This window comes from Pristis pectinata, chromosome 12 (genome assembly GCF_009764475.1).
Source record: "Pristis pectinata isolate sPriPec2 chromosome 12, sPriPec2.1.pri, whole genome shotgun sequence".
Classification (NCBI taxonomy): Eukaryota; Metazoa; Chordata; class Chondrichthyes; order Rhinopristiformes; family Pristidae; genus Pristis; species Pristis pectinata.
In genome coordinates, this window is record NC_067416.1 from 34,697,173 (window position 1) to 34,720,307 (window position 23,135).

Genomic DNA, 23,135 nt, shown 5'->3' on the forward strand with positions numbered 1-23,135 from the left:
TCCATGGTGGAGAATTCCAAAGAGTCACCATCCTCTGGGTGAAGAAATTTCTCCTCATCCCTTTCTGCCTCTTATTCTGAAACTGTGCCCCCTGGTCCTCAACTCCTCAGTCAGGGGAATCATCTTCACTGCATCGAGCATGTCAAGCCCTTTCAGAACCATATACCTTGATGAGATCTCCTTCCATTTTTCTGAAGTCTAGAGAATACAGTGCCAGTTGTCGGACCCGGTTATTTTTGAATCTGCAGGTTCTTTCAGGAGTCCAAGAATGAGTTGGAAGCAACTTGGTGCTTCACAAAGTTTTATTGGAAAAGTTCAAAACAAAGGAACAGTCACAGAGCACATGGCACTAGCTTTACTACTAGGAGATGAGCTGAGACGGAAGAACTAAAAATGAGCTAGGGGGAGGGGGAAGAGAGGAAGAGAGTGATTGACAAAAAAATGACACCTTTTGTACCTGAGATAAGAGGTACTCCTTAGCTAACAATACTCCAATCTGAAAGCTTACTAGATACCTGTGGTAAAACCAACTATTGAGAAAACACGTATTCACCTGATGGACGAACCATTAAGCTAAAAAGCGGTTATACCTTGTACAGCCACTTGAGATGTATTAAATACTATACATGTTAAAAACTACTTAAAACAGTCGAATCCAACACAGTCTACTCAATCTTTCATATGGAAACCTGCCATCATCTGGAACAAGTCCAGTGAATCTACACTGCACTCCCTGTATGACAAGTAGATCCTTTGTTATATATGGAGACCAAAACAGTACTCAGTACATCTGGTGCAATGGACATAAGACCCTATGCAATTGTAATAGGATTTCTTACTTCTGTATTCAAATCCTCTCATAATAAGATTAATATAAAATTTACCCTCTTAATTGCTTACTGCATCTGCATATTGGCCTTCTGTGATGTATACAAGCACACCTTGGTCCTGTTGAACATCAAAGTAGCTGACCTCACATTTTTCCATGTAATGTTCTTGCCCACTCATTTAGCTTGTCTTTATTTCCTTGAAGCCTCTTTACATCCTCCTTCATGTTTACGATCCCACCTAGTTCAGAATTGTTGGCAAGTATGGAAATTTGCCATTTGATCCTCTCAGTTACTTGTCTTCTCATTACTACCATCAGGGAGGAGGTACAGGAGCCTGAAGACCCAAACTCAAAGCTTCTTCACCTCCGCCATCAGATTTCTGAACGATCCATGAACACTGCTTCATTCTTCCTTTCTTTTTGCACTATTTATTTATTTTTGTTATTGATTTTTATCTCTCTGCACTATACTGCTGCGGCAAAACAACAAATATCATGTCATATGTCAGTGTTAATAAATTTGATTTTGATTCTGATTCTCAGTCATATCATTAACTTTGATTGTGAATGGCTGGAACCCAGGCACTGATCTCTGCAATACTCAGTTAATCACAATCTGCCAGCCTGAGAATGATCTTTGCTTTCTGTCCTTTGCTTTCTGAACTTCAGAGGACAGTGATGGGTCTCGCTTAGTTGTTTGTTATTTAGACTTGGATGTTGCTGATGACACTGAAGTTGAGTATTTGGCATTAAATGAGGTGGCCTACAGAAGAATCAGGTGAACATTCAGGTTACTGAAACAGAAGAAAGATTTGGGTGTATTTTAGTGCAGTGAAGTTTGAGGCAATCAATTTTAGGAGGAAGAGTTAGGAAAGTGCAGATGAGGAGAGTCCAGTAGGCTCAAAGTAGAGTTCCTTGAAATAGTGAGTACAGGCAAATAACATAATCTGGAGTAATTTAAGTAGAGGCATTGTGTGCAAGAACAAAGAAGTAACAGAAAATATGTTCAATGCCAGAGTCAAAGAATAACTCATAATTTTGACCATCTATTTATGGGGAGGTTTTTGGTATCATTTCTAGCATATGTAAAAGACATCAACGATGGGAGACTAATGTCTTGAGGCAGCACTGCGTAAGAACATAAGAAATAGGAGCAGGAGGAGGCCATCTGGCCCGTCGAGCCTGCTCCACTAGTCAATAAGATTATGGCTGATCTGGCCGTGGACTCAGATCCACCTACCTGCCTTTTCCTCACAACCTTTAATTCCCCTACTATGCAAAAAATCTATCTAACTGTGTCTTAAGTATATTTAATGAGGTAGCCTCTACTGCTTCCCTGGGCAGAGAATTCCACAGATTCACTACTCTCTGGGAAAAGCAGTTTCTCCTCATCACTGTCCTAAATCTATTCCCACGAATCTTGTTCCTTCGTTTTAGTCTCATTTACCCATGGGAATAACCTCCCTGCCTCTATCTTATCTATCCCTTCTATAATTTTATGTGCTTCTATAAGATCCCTTCTCATTCTAATGAATTCCAGCGAGTATAGTCCCAGGCGACTCAATCTCTCCTCATAGGCTAACCCCCTCATCTCCAGAATCAACCTGATGAACCTCCTCTGCACTGCCTCCAAAGCCATTATATCCTTCCTCAAGTAAGGAGACCAGAAATGCATGCAGTACTCCAGGTGTGGTCTCATTGGTACCCTGTACATATGCAGCATAACCTCCCTGCTCTTAAATTCAATCCCTCCAGCAGTGAAGGCCAACATTTCATTTGCCTTCTCGATAACCTGTTGCACCTACAAACCAAACTTTTGCGATTCATGCACAAGCACTCCCAAGTCCCTCTGCACAACAGCATGCTGCAATCTTTTACCATTTAAATAATAATCTGATCTTTGATTTTTTTCCTTAGCAAAGTGGATGACCTTGCATTTACCAACATTGTACTCCATCTGCCAGAACCTTGCTCACTCACTATCTATATCTCTCTGCAGACTCTCCGCATCCTCTGCACAATTAGCTTTTCCACTTAATTTAGTGGCATCAGCAAACTTAGATACACTACACTCGATCCCCTCTTCTCGGTCCCCTTCCTCGATCTCCCTACATATTGGAACTAGCCAAGAGAGAAATTTCTCAGACTGGAGCTGAAGGCTTGTACATGCAACCCTGTGAAGGTTTATGAGAGCTAATCTAACTGTATGTTTATCCTTTTCTACTACAGATGCTGTGGTGATTAGCATATTCTCAGTTGCTGAGTGCAGTTTGATAAGCATAGGCCAAGGTAATATCTTTTACTCTACTCCTTACACAAGTTGCATTGTATTTTGTGGACACACAGATGACCTTGCTCCAACAGTGGACTACATCAAGACTACGCCTATGTACATGTTTTGGTCTTCTGACTGAAGAAAGTATATAACCCTTAGATGGAGAAAACAAGAATACACTTGTACACTAATACAAGAGTACACTAATATTTACCAGAGTTTTGGAGTAAGAGTTATTTTCATTGAAGTATCTAAAATTCACAAGAGACTTTACAGGGGAAAAGACAGAAGGATGTTTAGCCTTAAATCAAAACAGAAAATGCTGGAAATACTCAACAGCTCAGGCTACGTCTATGGGAAGAGCAACAGAGTTAAAGTTTCAGGTCACAGACCCTTTGTCAGAAGTGGTGAGACAGGCAGAAATCCTGAACAGAGTAGAGCTTCTCAGCTTTGCTGGGAATTCTAGAACTAACAGTCACAGACTTAGAATAGAGCAAATGCCTTTTTGGACCAAAATAAACAGGTTTTTTTTTCCCCTCAAAGGCTAATAATTAGTCCTCAACCATTATCACAAAAACATTATCACATTGTCATTGGCAGGATCTTGGTTTGTGCAAATTGGCTGCCATAGTTCCTGCTTTACATACCTCACTAGTACTTAATTAGTTATCAAAGAGTTTGGGGGAGGGTCAATATAAATGCTAGATTTATTTTTCCATCCATCCAGAGTGAGCTGATAAATGTGTTATTCATTATCCTTTTGCACTCTTGTTTTCATTTAGTACCTGTGCTGGCCTTTTCCTTTGTTGAAAAAGCTCCTTCTCATTCCGCAGGGGTTAGCTCCAAACGTCTTTTTCTGCCGCTTAGTGCCATTAGTGCTGCTCAGTGAATTCATACATCATCTGTGTAACCCTCAACTCAATGCTCGATTAACTGATCAAAAGATCTGGAGTAATTTTGAGATTTAAGGTATTCTGATGCTTTTTTGATGCTTTAATTTCCTGCTTTCGTGACTTTTGCTGCTCTGTCAGCAGACTTCCTTTCTAATGTAATAAACTGTCACAACAATAATCAGAGGAGGTGCCAAAGCATACACACAGTTTTTTCTCCTGCTATATTGAATGACCAGTACATAGCAGTAGTAAAAAGATCACTCGGCAACCAGCCAGGGATGAATTAGATTCCACTCTTAGTAATAATCCAATAAACAAACAAGCTGTAATAACAGCTTTTCTTGTCAGTCAGCAATCATTATTTGACCACTTGCTATTTCTGCTGCTCCTGAAGGTTTTCAGGCAGGGGCACAGGCATAGGATTAGGCCATACTCTTTATTATACAATGCCTCATGTTGATCATGATTATGATCTTGATCAGAATTCATTCCTTCATACACTTGATACTCTTGTCGAATGTAAATCTATCAGGTTTAGTTCTGAAATTGTAATCGATATACTCTCAGCCATCTTTTGGTGTTGAGGGTTCTAGATAATCACAGCAGTCTATGTGAATTAGTGCCTTTAGATATCGCAAGTGAACCATCTACTTCTAATTTTAATGTCACGTTACCTTATCTGGAATCTCCCACCAGAGGAAATACTTCCTCTGAATCTACATTATCAAATCCCTTAAATATCTTCCACAGTTTACAAAAGTTCATTTTTCATTCTTTGATTTTTTTATTATCAGACGTGAGGAAGTAGATCAAGGGAAAAAATACAAACAGAGCGAGATACAGATCAAAAGAGGTTAACATCACATTTGCAGTAGGTTAGCAAAATGTTAAAAGATCAGACGCTGAAGGCCTGAGCTCTAGAATTCCCTCCTTTAAAAAACTCTTCCCACCTTTTCCCAGATCCTTTAAGTCTGCCGCTTCGATCAAACTTTGTGTCACAATACCTCCACATTTGGCTTAATGCAAAATTCTCTTTGATTAAACCCTCATGAAGCACTTGCGAACATTTACTCCATTAAAGCTGCATATTGGGAAATGTAATGCACCTGAAAAGACGCACAACCTTAAGGTTTGTTTCAGATTGTCCACTCCATTTGTCTTCTCTGTGAAGGGCCTCCTCTGTGCTGCACTATTTTGCATACGTGATTCTAAGTTAACATTACATGCTGCCTTGATGTCACTGTGTATGTCCAGTAGTCTCTGTCCATAAATGCATCACTTCACTGAGGAAATAGAAGAATCCCATGGATTGGAAGTAAGCAGAGCAGTTGATCATAATGTCAATCAACTTGCAATGCTGATTTGACACCTTGCTGCCATTTTGGAGATCAGTACTCCAGCTAGTACCCTCTCTGACCTAAGCTGAGCTAAAGATGCATGGAATGGCAGGAAAACCCCTGCTATTCCACCAATGTTATTTAAAATGATTATCAACAACTTCAGGTTAGGGACCCATGGATTTCTTCTAGCAGTTCCTGTGATTTACAGATGTTAATCACTGTTTCACACATCTTTCCACAGATGCCTGACCTGCTGAGTATTTCCACCATTTTTCAGTTGTTATTTCAGATTTTTAGTATCTGCAGTTTTCTTTTGATTTTCAAGTGTTTTTTTATATATAGTTTCAAGTTGCTGAAGTTTACTGGCAATGGCGTGACAGCTGCGGATTTCAACATGTCTGGACAAAATGGTTGTTTCTAGATATGGTAGGCATTTCCTTTGGAATACAGTATGACTGGGAGAATGAGCAGATGACAGCCAGAGCAGGACAAGCTGCCTGCAGAGGGAGGAGGAGGAGGGGCAGGAGAGGTTCTCAGTACAAGGCCATATCTGACCAGACTGTTCAGGGAATACCTGAATCTCAGCGAGTAACAATGTGTGAAATGTCTGTGTTTCATTAAGGAAGTCCAGACTGGAAATACTCAGCTGGTCAGCCAGTGTGTGAGGAGAGAGAAGCCGCTCCTCTCCTTCCCTCTTCAGTTCCCTGGATCACTTTTCCATCTCCACCAAATCCTACTGCTCTTCTCATGGAACTTTTCAATGCAACTGCAGGAGAAGTAACACTTTTCCGTCTACCTCTTCCTTTCCCAGCATCCAGGGACCAAACAATTCTTCCAGGTGAAGCAGTGATTCACTTGCACTGCTTCCAATTTATGTACAGCATCTGGTGCTCATGATGTGACCTCTGTTTCATTGCAAAATTCAAATGCATTGGGTGACTGCTTTGCAGAGCACTTCATTCAGTTCACAAGCGTGATCCTGAACTTCCAATTGTCTGTACCTTTAATTCTCCATCCCACTGCCATTCAGATCTGCCTCCTGTCCTGTTCCAATGAATCCCAACGTAAGCTCAAGGAATAGCATCTAATCTTCCAACTTGGCATGTTATAGCCCTCAGAACCCAGAAATTGTTTTCAATAATTTCTGATAACCAGCCTATCTGGTTAGTGTCAGAAGTCCTGACATGAACTCATAAACCCATAACTTTATCACAGTTTTTCTCTACCTAGTCTGCTGGGCTATTTTCAGATTTCCAGCAACTGTGGTGCTGTGAGTTCTGCATTTCACAGTTCTAGCTTTTTTATTTGCTCTTCTCTATTCTTCCTTGATTTGTACCTTCTCCAGAATATTTGGCTGCCATTAAAAAACCTGCACCAATCTGTTTCACCCATTTTCTCTTGGTCTCCGTTGCCAGCACAGACATTCGCTTTGTTCTTTCCGCTCTTCCCCACTCTCTGCAATTTCAAACATTCTTAGAGTCATTGAGTAATACAGCACGGAAACTGGCCCTTCAGCCCAACTTGTCAACGCCGACCAAGATGCCCATCTGAGTTAGTCCCATTTGTCTGCATTTGGCCCATTTCCCTCCAACTCTTTCCTATCCATGTACCTGTCCAAATGTCTTTTAAATGTTGTTACTGTACCTGCCTCAACCACTTCCTCTGACAGCTCATTCCATATATGCACCACCCTCTGTGTGAAGAAGTTGCCCCTCAGGTCCCTTTTAAATCTTTCCCCTCTCAACTTTAACCTATGCCCTGAGGGGGCATTGCTGAATGTGAATTCCATTACTGAATGTGAATCCTAGAGCTGTTGTGGTGGGACTGGAACTCAGTTCTCTGGATTACCAGACCTTTCCCCCATGCCCACAATTTATTAGACTGGTATGCAGAGTTCTGGAGAACTGATCCAGTTACATGATAATTGTTTTATAATTGTTGCTAGTTCAGATGAAAGGTCACTGAGCTACAAAATTAATTCTGTTTCCCTCCTCAGAGCTGCTGCCTGACCTGCTGAGTATTTCCAACATTTTCTATTTTTATTATATTGTCCTAGTGAGCTGCCTCAGGAATCCAATAATCTGTTAGAACCGATTGCTAGACTGCTGTAACACCCCTGCAAGCCTGTTCATAATGTACGTTCCACAGCCCTAATTGTATCAATGCACCCTTTGTGATAGCAGTCTATGTGACATCTCTGGATACAGGTTCATAGTATGATGTGTTGCAATGAAATCTGCAGCACAGACATCAGGCCTCAGATCATGGTTGGGTTCCCACTGCTTATGAAGATAGCTGCTGCTGCCATTCTGGAAAGGATGGGCTCGAAGCCCTGTGTGAGACCCTATGCCAAGTTGGTGCCAGGCTCTTTCATGCTAGTTGATACTAGAGCTTTCTGACACCTATCAGCATTCTTCAGTAGGCTACCCCATTGAAATCCTCATCTGAGTCCTCTGCAGTAGAATCCAATGGAGATCATGCCCTCCTGTGAGCTGGCAACAGTTCTGACCTCGACCCTTGCCACACATACTCGATCTCCCACAAGAATGGATCCTTGCTCTCTGCTTGTGACTACGTGCATTTGGATATCCTTGTATTGCACATGTCCACTCATATATGCACGTTACGCTATTACAGCACCAGCGACTCGGGTTCAATTCCAGCCACTGTCTGTAAGGAGTGTGTACGTTCTCCCCGTGTCTGCGTGGGTTTCCTCTGGGTGCTCCGGTTTCCTCCCACATTACAAAGACGTACGGGTTAGGAAGTTGTGGGCATGCTTTGTTGGCGCCGGAAGAGTGGTGACACTTGCAGGCTGCCTCCAGAACATTCTACGCAAAAGATGTATTTCACTGTGTGTTTTGATGTACATGTGACTAATAAAGACATCTTATCTTAAGTATTATGTTCAAAGAGATTTATTGATTAAGGTTAAATGTAAATTGGCTAAAGACCAGAGTCCTTATTGGCTAAATGTAAATTGGCTAAAGATGGCTCATACTGCCATTATATCTTTAGATTACCAAGTCAGCCAATTGATGTTCCTTCCCAGGTCAGGTTTGTTTCCTGCATGACTATCAATGAACCTCCTCTTTAAGAGTACATACTACCTTTAACTGGAAGGAACGGGATACAATATTGCTCTCAGCTGAAGTATCCAACCAAAACTCAATACAAATAGTGGTGGCTGGCCTGTGAAATCATTATAATTGGCTGGTGGCACAATTCGAAATGCTGCCTGCATTGCAGTCATTGGCAAGGCTCAAACATTTATTGCATTTCCCACAACCAATGATTTGTGCTGAAGTAAATTATGAGCCAAAGTCCAAAAATTCCAACATTTTATTACGTAAATTTGTAATTGAGAGTAAAGAGTGCAATCACTTGAGCAACGCTAAAACAGAAGAAGTTTTAGAAAATAATTGGATATTTGAATGAAAATGAAAAATATAGCTGAAGGCATTCAGAACTGAACCAATTGTCAATATTATTTCACTCAAAGTAATTTAGAAGAATGTTTTATGAACATTTAATTGAATACTGCATTTAATTTTAAATTAATTGAACCATTGCCCTTGGGAAACTAAATGCACGTATGTCCAAGCCATTGTGGGGATGATATCAACCATTCTCACAAAACCAATGTGCTCTTTAGTTAGGAGTCGTTGATATGAAATTCTAGGAAACTAAAAATGACATCTAATTTGGTGTTTGTTGGTTTTTATCTTAATTTAGTTTGTATTGGAAACATTTTGATGTTAGCCATGATTATTAGTTTGTATGCTGATTCATTCAGTTCAATTACAAATGCTTTTTGGAGCAAATCTCCCAAAATGTATCATTCCCGAGCTTCAGTCATTCAGTCTCTACAATTTTTTTTTACTGTGTGCAGTTAGTGGTTGAGTTGAGCTGTAGAACTTCAAATAGAATTTGAGCATATTAAACATTAAATTGTAATCCTGGACAATGTGTACACACACACACTCACACCATGTTCACATATCCATGTCTGACATGCCCGCCCATGCATCTTTTCCATGTGTACACATAATTATGTACTCCATATACCTGCACATGCATGTACTACACACATTTGGACATGCTTATCCTACATGTATATGCACATTCAAGTATTACGTGGAATCAGATTTAACAAGCAGAGTTAAATATAAATTGGCTAAAGACCAGTGTTCGGTATGATGGCTGATATTGCCAATATCTGATTGGATTACCTAGGCAGCTATGGACAAGGTGACTCAGTCCCACCCCTGTGATTATAGATCCACCAGGGAAAACCCTGATTGATAAATCTTTTCGCACCAATACATGAATGTGCATACATGTGTGGACATGAGCAATACAAACAGGTGTGATCACGAGCAGAGGGAAAGGATCCCTTCAGTTGACATCAGTGACTTCAGTGGGACATGATTGGCCCACTTAGTACGTCCCCACCACCTTAGTAGGTGGGGTGGGGACTCATTTCCCAGGGGTCAGCATACCAGTGCTGGTGTTGTCTGCCTGGCCAGCAGCAGCATCTGGGAAATGCAGTTGGACTTCCAACAATTCTTAAAGGCAGTGATCTACAATAATGATTTCCTAGAGCAAGGATCTCACAATTTTGCAATTTTTTGAGTGGCTTCCACATTGCCATTAGTGCTACTTGTACTGTCCATTTAAGCACAGAGAAGTGCAGCATGGGAGCAGGTCCTTCAGCCTGCTGTCTCACAGGTAGAGCTGCTGTCTCACAGCTCCAGTGATTCAGGTTCAATCTTGACCTTTGTGGCTGTTCGTGTGGAGTTTGCATGTCCTTCCTGTGACTGTGTGGTTTCATCACACATCCCAAGGATGTGTGGATTGGTGGGTTAATCAGCAACTGTAAGTTGCCCCAAGTGTGTAGAGGAATGGTGGAATAACGGGTGGAGGGGAGGAAGTTGATGGGACTGTGGGGAGAATAAGTTGCAGGGAAAAAAGTCATGGGAATTGGATTGCTCTTTGAGCCGGCATATAGACTCCATGGGCCAAAATTTCCTCCTCCTGTCATATGAAGTATGGAGGCCATTTTGACCATCAAGCACTCATTTACACTAATTGCATTTTAACCGTTCCACATGGAAATTAATTGCCAGTACAGTTTTGGGCGTCTAAAACTGGTTAATATTCCATTGGACTTGATGTACCTGAGTACTGAACTGTTGTTAGGTTGTGGGTAAGAGTTTTGCCCATGGTCGTGTGTTGCCATGGTAACTACCATTTCATGATTATCTTTCCACATGGAGGAAGCATTGTTGTTGGCCAACATAAGCAATTGAATGAGCCCAATCTTAAAATTAATTTGGGTCCTTTCTGAGTCAGAATTTGATTCCAATTTCATTCATGGTGAGTGTAACAAAAGGTATCAAAACGATAAATACAATGCTTATTTTCTCTTCGTAGCATGTTCAACACGGTAGAGCTATTTGTTTCCTCCTGAACTTGGTGACTCCATTATGTATAATTTAAACACACTCCTCGAATGTTGGTGACTGGTGAATTCAGGAAGAAATTCATAGTTAAGTTCAGCATTGTGACTAAAGTCTTTATTTTTAGTATCAAAGTTCTGACTTCAGGCTCATTGGGAGTTCATAAATTTGACACTGTGAAAACTGTCTTGCACCTCAAGAATAATTCAGTGGCTGTGAAATTAGCAGGAGACCGATCTCAGCTCTTTCCACTTACTGACTTTGCGGTGTGTAAATCTTTCCACCTTGTAGAGAGACTGAGTGAACTCTGGGTGACAAACTGCTTTGGCACATATAGAAAGCTACTCAGAGAGGAAAGCCATGCTGGCTACAGAGTCATTGGTTTATCTTGCTGTTGCTGTTCTGTATTTTTATAACAATTTTAGAAATTGATTTGGAAATGTCTAAGTTGACAACTGAGATATAAGAATTATCTAGACATCCAGTGAAGAGAACATCAAATTCTCTAACTTCCGGTAACCGCTCCCCTCTTTTTCTTCCCCCCTCCTTTGTTTTCCCTCATTCCTGTGGCCGCTTCAGCCTTCCTGTTTTCACTCCCCCTCCCTCATGACCTGCACACCTCCTTCCCTTTATTGTCCTCTCATCAGATTCCTCCTTCAGCCCTTTGCCTGTTCCACCAATCACCTCCCAGCTTCTCATATCATCCCTTTTATCCCCCCCCCCCCACCTACAAACCTTCCCCCCTCACCTGGATTTACTATCACCTGGCAGCTTGCGCTCCTCCCCCCCTTCCCCTATCCTTTTATTCTGGCTTCTGCCTTCTTCCCTTCCAGTCCTGATGAAGGGTCTCCTCACAAAATGTCGACTGTTCATTTCTCTCCATAGATGCTGCCTGACCTGCTAAGTTCATCCAGCATTTTGTGTGCACTGCACCAGATTTCCAGTGTCTCCAGTCTTCGAAGAAAACTCCTTTTCTGGTGCTGAATGAACACTTTAATCGTCTAGACATTAGACTTTTTTTAAACTAAGTACTTCATTATGTAAAAGTGTTTACTTGTACATATGCACAAAAATTATACAACAGGACATATTTCACAGTCCACATTGTTTCTGTCAATACATTTCTGGTTGTGCACAATGTACCGCAAAGGCTTTACAGGATGGATTTTTGTGATAATTGTTCCTCAAAAGCCCTTAAGTGGGAAAGTGTCATGAGAAAGTTGGTAGTTGGTGGAGGTGAATCAAAGACTTGTGGAGGGAGTGGTCTCTGAATGCTGGAAGGGGAAGGAAAGATGTGTTTGGAATCTTGTTGAAGGTGGTATGGGTTGAAAGTTTCAGGAGGCTGGCAGACAGATGAATGTTAGGGGTAAGGGAAGAGTTTGATTCGGAGGCTGGGAAGGAGATACCGACCACTCTGTGTGTGTGTGTGTGTGTGTGTGTGTGTGGGGGGGGGAGGGCGGGGGGCATGGGGTGGTGGGGGCTTGGAGGGAGGAGAGTAGGTCAGAGGGACTCTGAGGCAAGGGAGGAGTTCCTAATTGAAAAACAGGTGATTGTCTGGGAGAATCATGGGGTATAGTCACCCGATTGGGGGTGGGGGAGGAGCACAGGTCAGGAGGTTGGGTGGCTTCCTGGAGATCACAGGGTGTTTGTGGGGGGTGGTGACCAGTTTTAGTGTGTGACTGGCCCAAGGACATAAGTGAGTATTTCCCTTGCCTGCAGGCCTCTCAGACTAGCTGTGTGATGGGAAGTCACGTTGACCATCCAGTGATAATGTGGTCCAAATCCCCTGCACTGCATGGAGAATGCTGTATGGCCCTGATGAAGAAATCATTCTGGAGTCTCAAGGGTGACTTGTGATAGGACATGCCGGTTGAAGGTTTTGAATTATGCAGAAAGATCCAAAAATGATTGTTATTATGTTTCACTCCTGGAAAATTCAATATTTAATTCTGTATCACTGCAAAAAATAACTTTATGCAATTGGATTTCCTGGTAGTTGTCTCTGGGTGAGAGCTAAACTGGAAAGGACTGTGATGATGAAACGTTTCTTCTCTCGGAGGGTGGTGAATCTTTGAAATCTCTACCCCAGGGGGCTGTGAATGCTCAGTCAATTTTGAACTCTTTAGAGAATCAAGCGGTGTGCAGATCATGCTTAAAAACCAGGGAACTGACATGATTTCATTGACAAGCAGCCTAGTTTCAAACAGCCACAATGCTTACTCTTATTCATTTTTCCTGTATTCCAATATGTTGTCAAAGATTATGAAGAAATTTCATTATTTAATGAAACAACAAATGCTGTATACTTCAAAGCATTTTATAAATACATTTAAAGAAGCTATACACAATGTTATTGATTCCAAGGCAGAAAAGTAAAAAAAGGATGAACAGTCTCAACCTGAAGTGTCAGCAGTCCATCTCCCTCCACAGATGCTGCCTGACTTGCTGAGTTCCTCTAGCAGCCTGTTTTTTGCTGCTGAAAAATCAAAGATCACTTCCTGAAAGGCAAAATCTTCAGGTCTGGGAAGTCTAAAATTAAAACAGAAAATGCTGGAAATACTCATCAGATCAGGCAGTTTTGAGGTCTTATCGTTTCTTTATATGGTTTATTTGTGGAAGTTCCTCTTTGTTTCCAGTCCCAAGATTTGATTACAGCAGATGTAATGTTGAAGCTCACAGCTGTAAGTTGAAACCAAATGGAGCATAGGGCAGGATCCTGCTGTTTTAACCTGCAATAAAAATGACACAAATTACTTTTAACATAGTTATGGAAGAGAACTATCTTGAAGGGAGTAGGACATGTCAGATAAGTTAACTGGAATTATGCCATTTTATAAATAGGGGCATGTAAGTAAGTGATGCAAGGTAATTCATGTAAAGCTTGCATTAGGCCATGTGTAACATTCCAAGTATTTTTTACTATTCCAAGAGAAGAATCCTGTTGGAGAAGGTATGGGGAAAAAATTCAAAGGAATATATAACAGCAACACAATTAATGTTACAATTAGGAAGAAAGGCTGTGTTTATACTGTAACAAATAAGTGATGGTCTATTAGAGGGTATCCACCAATGCAATTACCCCTAGCTTTTTATTTTGATATGTCTTCTACTTTCCTTGCTATGGTGTTATCATCTTCTATTTTCTTCGTGAATAATAGAAATGCCATTCAGAATGTATTTCAAATATCCTGGGCAGATTGCCGTATCAGCAGAGTTTAGAAGTACTGACAGTAATTTTCTTCACTTCCTAAATGTCCATTTCTCAGCTGGAAAGCTGGATTTGTATTTGCTGCTATGCCCTTTGAAATAGTTATTCTATTTTTTTTATGTTTAAGGAAAGTCTGTATTACATTAAATATGTGGGGGTGATTATTTGGTTGCTATGTAGCAATGGAATTTAGAAGGAGTGAAAAAATGGCACACTTTGAAATACTTCAAGATACTTCTTTATAGAGTATCTAATCTGACATTGAATAGGAATTGGGTTAGGATTTAGGAAAGGAGGCTAAAGAAAAAGTGTGACAGATAGATTGGAGGGATATGACAAGAAAAATTCAGAGCATTATGACAAGATAGATAAGTTTACAAAGATGATGCAGAAGTGAAGAGCCAAGATCACTGAACGCTCTGTCAGCAATAATGGTACTCCAGACATAGCAAAGCATAAGATGCATTGAAATAAAATGCTAGAGATAATTGCATGAGTAATAATGTGAGAAAAGATCTAAGCACTTTTGCAATTAGAGTTTGGAGTGCCTTAGAGTACAGTAAGGAGTGCAGTGAATGCTGAGCAGTTTGTGTAGAATAATGTGTAGAAGATGAAGTTTTGGTTGAATTGGAGTTTTTATTGTTTTACCAAGAGAGGGTTGGAAAAATCAAGTCTGAAGATGGCAGTATCACAAATATTATACTGTTATAATAATCCACAAAATTAATCAAATGAAATTTCCATATCTCTACACGTGACAACCAAGTCTAGACATTTCACTGGTGGAATGGGTGAAACTGGTGGGCAATATTCTGGATGCAAAAGATACGATAATGGTAATGGGGGATAATGCAGAATTTGAGCTTCAGCTCAAGATTAGAATCATAGGCGATAGTTTGAAAAAACGCAAGAATGGAATTGATGGGTAGGGTATGGAGGTTTTTAACAGGTCAGATTTGGCTTCAAACTTATAAGTGTTGGACCAATATCCAGATTATGCGTAACATTTTGTTAGCAGTCAACAGTAGAGAAATGTTTGCTGAAGGTAGCTGCAGGATGATAAAGCTGGTTGTCATCCATAGAGCTATGGAAATTTGACTCCAATTTACTGCTGGGTAATATGAATGTGAAGACTGAGGAATAGGGATGAAATTTTAAGATTATTTGATTAAATTTGTGGATTATTATAACAGTATAACGTTTGTGACAACTACAGCATTATTATTTAAATATGTTTTACTTCTAATTGCCTTTTATGCTCTTGCAATTAGACAGTTCTTGTGACTAATGCCACATTTATTCTTTCAGTAATAGCAATTAGCTTCATTGGTGCCAATGCCAGCTTCTGTCATTCTGATAGATTAGGCAGCAAAACAGTTTATTAATTTTCTGGATATATCCTGCAGGCATTATTATCATCACAGGAACGGTTTTATTTATGTGATAATAGTATTAGTTGCTTCGCTGTAAAGATAAACTTACAACAAAGATGGCAGATGGTCCTGATATATTTTCCTGCCTTTGCTGACATTCAGTTTATTCCCTTGAGACCAGGATTTATATTTGCATAAAAGACACACCATTAATTGTTCTGCTTTAGTTAATTTTATGGTTATTCATATTTGTTTTGGTTAATGACTGACGGAATAATTAATTAAATGTCACAGCACTTATTGGTCAGTATTAATATTGCACTGCAGTCTGAACAAGCCTGTTCATTGTGGCATGAAGGATTTGAGAAGGGATGATACAGTACAAAGTCTGTAGATATTTAAAAGATATTTAACATTTGCATAGGTCACAAAATCAGCACAAATTATGTTTTTACACTATTCTGATACTAATATTCAATACCTTGCCACCATAGAAGATTTATACGTGCATATACTAACCCACTAAAGATGGGCACCTAATTTAGAGAGCAAATCTTGTTGATCTTAAATTTAACACTATCTATTTAGCCTTGCTGCAACATCATGTGTACTGTTAAGCTGGTATTCCTTTTTGCCCTGGCCCTTTAAGGAATTTAATTCCTGATCTTTAGTCTTAGTATCATCGATAATTATCTAGTCTACAGAGAGAGGAGGTGTTTAGGTGCTGTTGAAACCGTTACTTCACTGGTGTGCAAGTTCCATTTGAGAAATTGGGATTGATGTGGTTGATTTGCATTGTTTTTTGTGCACTGTCTAATTGTGAGGAAATATCTTGCTTTTACTCTGAATCATTTTATGACACCACAATCTAAATCAATAATACTTTATGTGTGAGAGCAAGAAGATTCCTCCTGTCTGTACGTCCCAGCACTATGGAGTACTGCTGAGCAGGTGTTACTTTATCACCTGTTATTCAAAGAAAATTGCCATTGCAGCACTCAATGAATCACTTGGCATGTGGTAAATTTAAATTTCTTTTGTGAAGTTGCTCAGGTCTGTAGTGTATTAACGTCTAATATGTGGTTATAGAAAATAATAATCACACTGTGTATGTAAGTAACATTTTGGTAAATCTTGCCGTTCAGGCAGAATAAAGTACTCTTTCTTGTTTAGAAGCACCTGGTGTCCTGAATAAATAACTGTGATCAGAGCTTACCACCACTCCCAGAATAGTCCAATGTCTACCCCAAAATATGTTATTCACCCTGTGGTTTAGGATTACTTCCTTTCACTCTGATTTTTGTGGGTTATAAGGCGATGATGAATCCAGAATGGGAACTGCAGACTCTCCCACAGATGAGGCAGGAAGTGGCCGATGTCAGTTTATGTGTTTTCTATATAATAACTGTGACTACATTGAAGAAGTACTTTGCTTTGTGATGTCCTAATAGACTTGTCTGATAGTGTGCTCTTTCTTCCATCTATATAGGACCTCTGTTACTCCTGATGCATAGACTCAGGGTTCTCAATACTATTCCGAATGCTTTTCCTCCACATTGAGCGATCACTGGCCAGAGATTCCCAAGAGTCAGTGGGGATGTTGCATTTTTTCAAGGAGGTTTTCAGCATGTTATTGAATCTTTTTCCCTGTTTGCCTTTCTCTCACATTTTTATGACAAATATTTACTTGAACATGTTTTTAAAATTTCAAAGTAAATCAAATTGTCATTGTCATGTTATCTCAGCATTGCAGGTGCGTATAATTTCCTTTGGGATCAGCACTAATTGCTGCCCAATTTTTCATTAGAAGCAGCTTGTCCTGCACTTTGGGAATTATTGATAATTCTAGTGAATTAATTATTGTAAATAGGTTTTAAACCGGGAAATCCCAATTCTCTACTGTATCCAACAAAAAGTCTTTCATAAATTCCTATGTGATGGTAAATAGTTCAGGACTTGATATTATGTGATTAATGGAAGTGTCCGTTGAGGTTGTCCAGTTTAATGTGGGCTAAGTAAATGTTTAGTGACAAAGATAAATGGAAAATAAAAGTAGACATTTGACTACATAATTGCTGCCTTCAGGCTACTTAATCTGTCCTGCTATTTAATTAGATCTTGGTTGATCTGCTTTACACAATGTCCCATAATAATCTTTCTTACAAAAGCCTACAGCCTAGAAATTTTAGTATGTTAAGGGTGTGTTGGTTGATTTTGGCAATAGTGTGTGAATAACCAACCCTGATATGGTAGTGTTGCCATAAAACAGTAGCACTTAAGGCCAAGGCCTTGCTGATAATCAATCAGCATTGCACTTTCTCTGTGCCAATATTTGCTCCTACCACCAAGATCCGCACCTGCGGCAGCTCCACCCGGGCCGGCGCCCTAGGCTTCCGTGCTCACCACAGCGTACCCCTCTGAGACCAAGATCGTGTCAGATTGGGAGAAAGGGCTTGTAGACATAGACCTGATTGGGACCAGGAACCTAGGATGATTGGGCCTAGGTTGAGGTTGGTGAATTAATGGAGGGCATGGGAAGGGAGGGTTGGAGCATGGCTGATCTAAGGTTTAGTGGGAACTTTGGAGGCTTTGGAGATTTGGGCTGTGTGTGAGGAAAGCCTGAAGATAAATTGTTCATGTGGGACTTAGCTCAGTGAGTTTCCAGTCATTATGGAAATGTGTTTTTCCCGGAGCACCTGACAGAGACACCTGTCAGGGAGTTGCCACTGAGTTTTCAGAGGGACACAAAACAACCCAAAAATGATTGTTATTCTGTTTCTTTCTGTGATGAGTACATCTACAGCTGTGTTGAACTGAAATAAACAGCACATCTTAATCTAATTTCTAACCATATCCCCTTCAAACTTAAAGGCTCCAATTGTCACAACATCCCCAGCCTTTCTAGGGGAGAGACTTAGATATTTCTATTATTCTTCATGGGAAAATGCTTCTGATTACACCTGCCTAGTCTAACCAAAATTTTAGGATTATGCCCCATTTTCCTTTTACCCTATAATTGGAAATAGTTTCTCTGTATTTGCTCTATCAATTCCTTTTGCCGTTTTACACACCTTGATCCAAATCCCCATCCCCATCCTGCCTCAATCTCTTCAATGCGTCAAGTTTATCCAATATGTCATCGAAACTTAACCCTGTAAATCATGATATAATTTTGGCATGTTTGAGAACTACGATGAGGGGTTAAAAGACATTTACTTCTCAAAGCTGATTTTTCATACAGTGATGGAAGTTCCTGCAAACAAATGGTCAGAATTGTAATGCTATCATGGATATGAAGGAAATTTTGTTTATTTTGACCAGTTCAGCTCTTATTTTCCATGGAAAATAATTCATATTATATTCTTTTGATGTTTGTCCATTGACTTTGGAGTCCTTCATGGGAACTTAATTTATATGTGACAGAATGCCTTTGCTGTAAATCTGCCTACTTTTGAATCTTGGTCACTGCCATCCAATATATTCTTCAAGCTTTTTGTTTACATCATTTACGTTTCTTTAAGATGGCCTACAGTTTTAGTATTCATTTGTATGAATTTAAACACAAGCTCCTTGTTACTATCTAATTCTTCTACATATCACTATTCTTTAGACTAGCTGGATCACTATGTGTATAAATGGAAGAACACATTTACAGTCAGGTTTACAATTATTTTACCTCGGTAAAAATATTGAAATTTGACCAACTTGGATAATATTTTGTATGGTGATTGACAATTTGTATTGTGCTCAAATCTTCTGATAAATTAGGACACTAGTAAAGATACAAGCAATTTAATTCCTACCAAATTGTGTCTTAATTTAATGAAGAGCTATAGATAGTTTCATTTATTTTTAAAAACTTCATCCTCATTCTATGGTCTCAAATTTTCAAACTTTAAATGAGATGAACTTGCTTGCTTCTAATTATCTTTGCTGATGGTTAATAATTTGGAGACTCATTAGAATTTCTGCTGACAACTTTTTTTTAAACTTTAGGTCTAAAGAACTGATTAAGGAAGCCATCCTGGACAATGACTTCATGAAAAATCTGGAGTTATCCCAGATTCAGGAGATTGTAGACTGCATGTACCCAGTGGAATATGGGAAGGACAGTTGCATCATCAAAGAGGGTGATGTGGGCTCTCTGGTTTATGTTATGGAAGGTAGGTTATTTGAGCTAACTAATCATTAATGTACCAACTGCTCTCCAAACTGCCTGCACCAATTCATCCATTTTACATGTCCTTCAACAAATGGAAATGCATAACTTTGACTTTTATAATCTCCATTAAGAAGCAATAGTGTGCTGTTATTTTGACGATAATAATGTAGTTGCAAGATTTTATTAGTGGTTACAATGTAGTTTATCTATGGAATGATTGTATTATAAATGGGCTTATTTAGCAGGATGCAACGATGAATCAGTTCTGCAGTATAAAGTATTCTTATTGTTCTGTTGTTACAAGTGGTTATAATATTTGCCATCGTTCCTTGGGCAATAAAGCAATCAAGTGGTGTGTCTCCTCAATATAAAATCCCACCTCCAGGTTTTTATTTTCATATAGTAAAAATATTTCTCCCCTTTTCATTGGATCAGTTGAATTGATTGCCTGGTGGTGTATATAGAGTTACATAGAAAATGCAGCATAGATGACCCAGCAGGTCCATTGCCAAGGATTAAGTTATGCACTAGCCTCCTTCATTTAACCCTGCCTGCAAAAGCTTCTAATCTTTCCTCCCTTGTGTTTTTATCTAAATAAATGAATACCGTTCACCTCAAGCATTTCTTGAGATGGTGTGTTCCATGATTTTACATGGGTCTAGTGTGACTTTGTAAAGGTACTGCTTAGAATATTATTTAAAGAAAAAACTGCTGTGATTTGTACCCTATATCTGTTGGGGGAGGGGAATTTCTGGAAATATTGACATGGCAACTACTGCCTGGAATTTCGATAGATCATGTCAACTCCCCAAACGTAATTTCATTGCAAAGAGTGTATTGTATTAAGTAAGCACCATTAGAAAAGCTGCTGATACTTGAACAAACTCAAAAATATTAAAAAATGTGATGATCATGGGACTCCTTCACATTTATTGATTTGATACTTAGAGGTAGTGTTTAGCTGTTTTCCTGCCAGCTGTTTATTCCAGTGGTGAAGAAAGTTTGACCATGAGTGTTCAAACATCTGTTCTTTGGGGGGGGCAGATGCTAATGTGAGAAGGCTGCAGAAAATGTTCCAGTTTCTCTCAATTACCCATTGATCTTTGCAGTATTTGCCGAGCGCAAACAACTCTTTGGGGTAGAATCGAGATATGATTTTCATAGCACCATGTCCTGATACACCCTTCCTTGGAGCTGATGTTGTTGATCACTTTACATGAAAATTGATCCAATAATGAATACTTAAGACTTTGAAACAGAAACATTTCATATGAAATAATGATTTAGTGTAATAACATTACCCATCTTTATAATATGCTGTCATTCAGAACACCAAACTGTAGATCTTCACATGGCCCTTTAAAGATTTCATGCATTGATATTTTCATTACCGTACAGTCTGCATCCAAACCTAATTGTTCCATCTTCTTTGTCAGTTCATGAGTTTAATTGAAGTAGACGTTCCTCCCTCATCACGTTGTGCTAACAGACAAACAAAAGGTTGCAATATCCGTTGAGGTGCGATACATAAGGAGGTTCTCGGGGGAGGTGCAGTTAGTCCTTAATAGCTGCCTTTTGTGGGGGTACAGATTTGGATTGCCACCAGCCCCCAGAGTGAAGACAGAAGCAATATCAGGCTCTAATTTAGGGGGAGTATTTTTCTCTGCACTAATCATTAACTGCCCTTTATAAAGGAGTTCATGATTTAATTTCAGACCTCACCCAAACAAAGCCTTTCTCCTTGATGAAGAACGCTATGAACTTGCCTTTGTTTAAAAAGAACCTTGGCCCTGGAAGTCTGTTAGCCACTGCAGCTTGGTGTCAGAATTGAATCAGAATCACTTCCTTCCTTAGTATTTAATTTTCAAGTGCTGGCAGTCCTCTGCTGCTGAACTTACCATGTCTTTACTATCGAGTGGCATCTCATCCACCACCCAGAACATTCATTTCCTCCACTGGTGCACAATGGCAGTAGGATGTACCATCTATAAATTCCACTAGAGTTATTCCCCCAGGCTACTGCAACAGCACATCCCAAACCTACCACCTCTACCACCAAGAAGGTAAAGGGTAGCAGCCACATGGGAGTACCAACACCTGCAGATTTCTCTCCAAGTCACATACTGTCTTGATTTTGGATTATATTGCTGGTCCTCAATTGTGACTAAGCCTAAACTCTAGAAATTCCTACCAACAGCATTGTGGGAGTGCCTTCACTGGAAGGATTGCAGTGGTCCAAGAAGGCATCATCATCTTTGAGGCTGTTAGGGCTGGGTCATAAATGCCGGTCATACAGTTGGCAACCAGATCCCAAAACGTTAATGAAGAGCAGAACCTGCATCTTTAGCGGTACATCCTGGGCATCTGATATTCCACCCATTTCCTTGAAAATAAAAAGCAACTGTAGCCTAAAATTGAAACTGTGGTCACCACATCTGTCCTTTGGTTGCTGGGTACATATAGCCTCGTCAAATATGGCTGTGTCAAAAGCATGTTGGGTCCCATTGAAGCTCTTGAAACTGAGTCCCAGCACTCTTTATACTGTTACCTTAGAACATTGATATTGTAAGAGTAGCTAAATACTCCACTCTGTCTAAACTGACATTCCTCCCATTCCCATGACCACCTCACCCGACCCCAGTCTCTCACTTCTGCACACTGCCTAATAAAACTGTCCTAGATTCTTACACCAAAAAAAAAACAGAAAATGCAGAAAATATTCAACAGGTCAGGCAGCATCCATGGAGAGTGAAACAGAGTCAACATTAAAGGTCAGTGGCCTTTCATCAGAACATCAAGAAGCTAGAAATCAAGCTGGTATCTGAGGCACTCAGTCTGGATCCAATTTTCTTGGCAAGTTTCCAGCTAACCTGAAATAAAATCAGAAAATGCTGAAAACGCTCAGCAGCTCAGGCACCATCTGTGAAGCGCTAAACAGAGTTAACATTTCAGATCAATGACCCTTGATCAGAACTTCATCTGATGTCTCCTCTTCCCATTTTGTTGCTCATGTACAAATGCAATCTAAATCTTGGCAGTGAGAAAACCCTCTGTTTTGTTCCAAGATAAGTTGGGTTTTCATAATTGATTTACATAAGTCTAATGTTGTTGCAGCATGTAAGCTGTTTTCCAGTGATACGAAATGTACCAGTTCTTCATTAGGATTATCAATGAAAATTGCTTGTTAGTTAATATTGATATTCTGTAGAGAAACCATTGTGATAATTGAAGCTTAGATCATTTTGAGGTCGTTCTGCTTTCTATTGGAAGGATATAAAAAATGGTTTGGGGATTTCAATCCACTGTCATTCATATGGCTCAGCTCCCGTATCAATTGTCTTGCATTAAGTTATATTTCTTCAGAGATGGGAGTGTAAAGAGCAGCATATGAGCATCATTGGATCTTGATTTACTGGCAGATGAGATCAATGTTAAGAACAATTCTTTGTATGTACAATAAATAACCTTGATAGAAATAGACATTAGATCAAGGTGACGTATCAAGTTTACTGTTACCCTGTTAGGTGATATATCAAGTTCACCATTAACCTGAATCATGACACCTCTCAGCCTTTTTTTACAGTGAGAATTCTCCC

At 39.7% G+C, this 23,135-nt stretch overlaps 1 protein-coding gene across 1 annotated transcript in view; it reads left to right on the forward strand.

Moving 5' to 3' along the window:
• Positions 1-23,135, forward strand: part of prkg1b (protein kinase cGMP-dependent 1b) — a 556,354-nt gene that overhangs the window by 34,168 nt on the left and 499,051 nt on the right. Inside the window, exon 2 of the mRNA XM_052027531.1 lies at positions 19,374-19,540. Within this exon, the coding sequence (XP_051883491.1) occupies positions 19,374-19,540 (167 nt within the window). The remainder of the gene's footprint in view (positions 1-19,373; positions 19,541-23,135) is intronic.